Raw genomic sequence first — 2,855 nt, 5'->3', positions numbered from 1 at the left:
TGCGCCGCACTACATCTCGCCGCCATCAACCTTCAACGTGCTTCTTGGCTCCTACTGGTTCGATAAACCTTGGTTTCATACTGAGGGAAAACTTGCCGCTGTACGCATCACACCTTCCTCTTGGGGTTCCCAACGGACGTGTGCTGTACACGCCATCACTAACACATGTGATGTTGTCAATTTCTCTTTTAGAGTCTGAAAACTCTGCTCACATTCATCTGACCACACAAATGGTGTGTTCTTTCTTAACAGTTTGGTCATTGGTCCTGCTATCTTGGAGAATCGTTCAATGAATCTCCGGTAGTATCCTGCCATTCCTAAGAATCCTCTTATTTCCTTGACATTCTTAGGTGCTTCCCATTCCAAAACTGCTGCTACTTTGCTTGGATTTACGGCGATTCCATCTTTGCTAATCACATGTACAAGAAATTCCACTTGGTCTAGCCAAAATTCACACTTGCTGAATTTGGCATAGAGCTGGTGTTCTCTTAGTGTTTGTAACACTATCCTGAGATGTTCTGTATGTTCAGCCTTATCCTTGGAATATATCAAGATATCATCGATAAACACGATGAGAAACTTGTCAAGATAGGGCATGAATATCTTGTTCATAAGGTTCATGAATATTGTTGGGGCATTTGTCAACCCAAAAGGTACTACTAAGTACTCATGATGTCCATACCTTGAAACAAAGTCAGTTTTCGGAACATCTTCCTTCTTGATCTTTATCTGATGATAACCCGGTCTCAGATCTATTTTAGAGAAGACTCTTGCTCCTATGACTTGATCAAACAAATCTTGTATTCTGGGAAATGGATACTTGTTCTTGATCGTAACATTGTTAAGATTTTTGTAATCTCCGCACAGTCTACAACCTCCATCTCTTTTATCCACAAATATGACTGGTGATCCCCAAGGTGATATACTTTCCTGTATGAATCCTTTTTGTTCCAAATCATCCAATTGCTCTTTGAGTTCCTTAAGCTCCTTTGGTCCCATCTTGTATGGTGCTTTGGCAATTTGGGTTGTTCCTGGAATTAGATCTATTGTAAACTCTATTTCCCTGTCGGGTGGCATTCCCGGGAACTCCTTCGGGAAAACATCTTGGAATTCATTAACTATTGGTATATCCTCAAGTTTCACCTCCTTCATACTATTCAATTGTAACTCAACTTCAATCTGGGTATGCTTATCTCCTTGATAAATCATCCTTCCTCCATCCGGACTTTTCAAAGACACTGTCTTGTTTGCACTATCTATCAAGGCTCCATTCTCCTCTAACCAGCTCATACCAAGAATGACATCTATGTCCTTCATGGGTAGAACAAACACGTATGCGTCGAACGCACATCTTTGGATCACGATGACCTGCTCTTGCTTTACGTGGGTAACTAATATCGTTCCCCCGCAGATAATATGGTAATGGGTGTTTCTAACTTAGTGCAATTAATCCTATGTTTGATGATGAATTGCTGAGAAATGAACAATGTGGTTGCACCAGTATCAAAAAGTACTTTGCCAGGATGAGTGAGTATGTGAAGCGTACCTATCACCGCCTTGTCTGAGTTTATCACCTCCTCCAGGCTGGTACAGTTCAGCTTCCTGAAGGGTTTCTTGTTCTTCCAGTTTCCTCCGGAATTTCCATTCCTACTCCCTCATCCTCCTGACTTTCCTCCTCCATTGTTCTTGTTAGGGCAATCTTTCAACATATGCCCTTTCTGGCGACAACCATAGAAAATCACTTTAGGCCTTTTGCAATCCTTTGAGTAATGTCCTTTAATTCCATAAATACGGCAAATAATGTTTGCCATATACTGGGATCCTGAGGTCCTCCTGTTGTTATTGGGGTTGTATCTGGGCTTGAAACTCAAACTGGTATTGGGTATGTTGCTAATAAACTTCTTTGGCTCAAACTTGGCCTTCTTTCGCTTCTCCTCTTGTACCTGTTTGAAATCGTCCTCCAGGGTGATTGCGGCATCAACTAATTCCTGGAACTCCGTTGCTCTCAACATTCTGAGCTGCATCTTGAAATTAGGATTCAATCCCCTCGTGAATCTTTTCTTTCTCTTATCCTCGGTATTTACTTCCTCAGCGGCGTATCTGGATAGCCCTGAGAACTCTATAACATAGGTCAGAATTGCTTTGTCCTTCTGTTCGAGACTCTCGAACACTCTACGCTTCAACTCTATTATACTCTCAGGGACATTGAATTCCCTGAACTTCTTCTTGAACTCTTCCCAGGTGAATACCTTCTCAGCTGGGTGTACTGCTACTACGTTATCCCACCAAGATGCAACGGGTCCACACAATAGGTGTGTTGCGTATCTCACTTTCCCTTGATATGTACATCCAACGGTCTTGAGCTTGCACTCAGTGTCCATCAGCCAAACTCAGCGTCCATTAGCTCTGGTGCATAGGCAAAGGATAAAGGCTTTGTATTCTAGAAGTCAGACAGAGTAACGCCTTGGTTCTCTGGCCTTTCAACCCTATTCTGTTGCAGCAACTCTTGGAAAAATTTGTTTTGCTGCTCCGTGGTTGCACGTTGCCTTTCCTCCAGCATTTGCATGTACTGGAGAAAGTTTTGTTGCGTCATCGGAGGTGGTGGTGGAAACTGATTCCTTGCGGCTTCATCTGCCTCTTTCTTCTGCTTGGCCTCGCGCTCGAGGCGCTGAGCTTCACTCTCCTCTCCCGACATCACCCCTAGCTCTGTAACACAAAGTGGTACTCATAGTTACTCCATGAGCAAGTTTTCTGAGCTCAACTTTGTGCACAGAACTAGTCGCGCAATGGAAATCAAGAAGCAAATCCAAATCATACAAAACATATACCATGTATATACATACTTAAGCGGTTTA

At 42.8% G+C, this 2,855-nt stretch overlaps 1 protein-coding gene across 1 annotated transcript; it reads right to left on the bottom strand.

The window, feature by feature from the left end:
- Positions 1-1,655: 1,655 nt before the first annotated feature.
- Positions 1,656-2,381, bottom strand: LOC127339710 (uncharacterized). Its single transcript, XM_051365528.1, has one exon. The coding sequence runs from the start codon at positions 2,379-2,381 to the stop codon at positions 1,656-1,658; it is 726 nt and encodes a 241-aa protein (XP_051221488.1).
- Between the last annotated feature and the right edge of the window lie 474 nt (positions 2,382-2,855).

Source organism: Lolium perenne, chromosome 3 (genome assembly GCF_019359855.2).
Source record: "Lolium perenne isolate Kyuss_39 chromosome 3, Kyuss_2.0, whole genome shotgun sequence".
NCBI classification, from domain to species: Eukaryota; Viridiplantae; Streptophyta; class Magnoliopsida; order Poales; family Poaceae; genus Lolium; species Lolium perenne.
This window is presented reverse-complemented; position numbering and strand designations above follow the sequence as displayed.

Excerpts from the sequence above, each read along its gene's own strand:
- LOC127339710 (XM_051365528.1), bottom strand. The coding sequence starts at position 2,381 with ATGGACACTGAGTGCAAGCTCAAGACCGTTGGATGTACATATCAAGGG.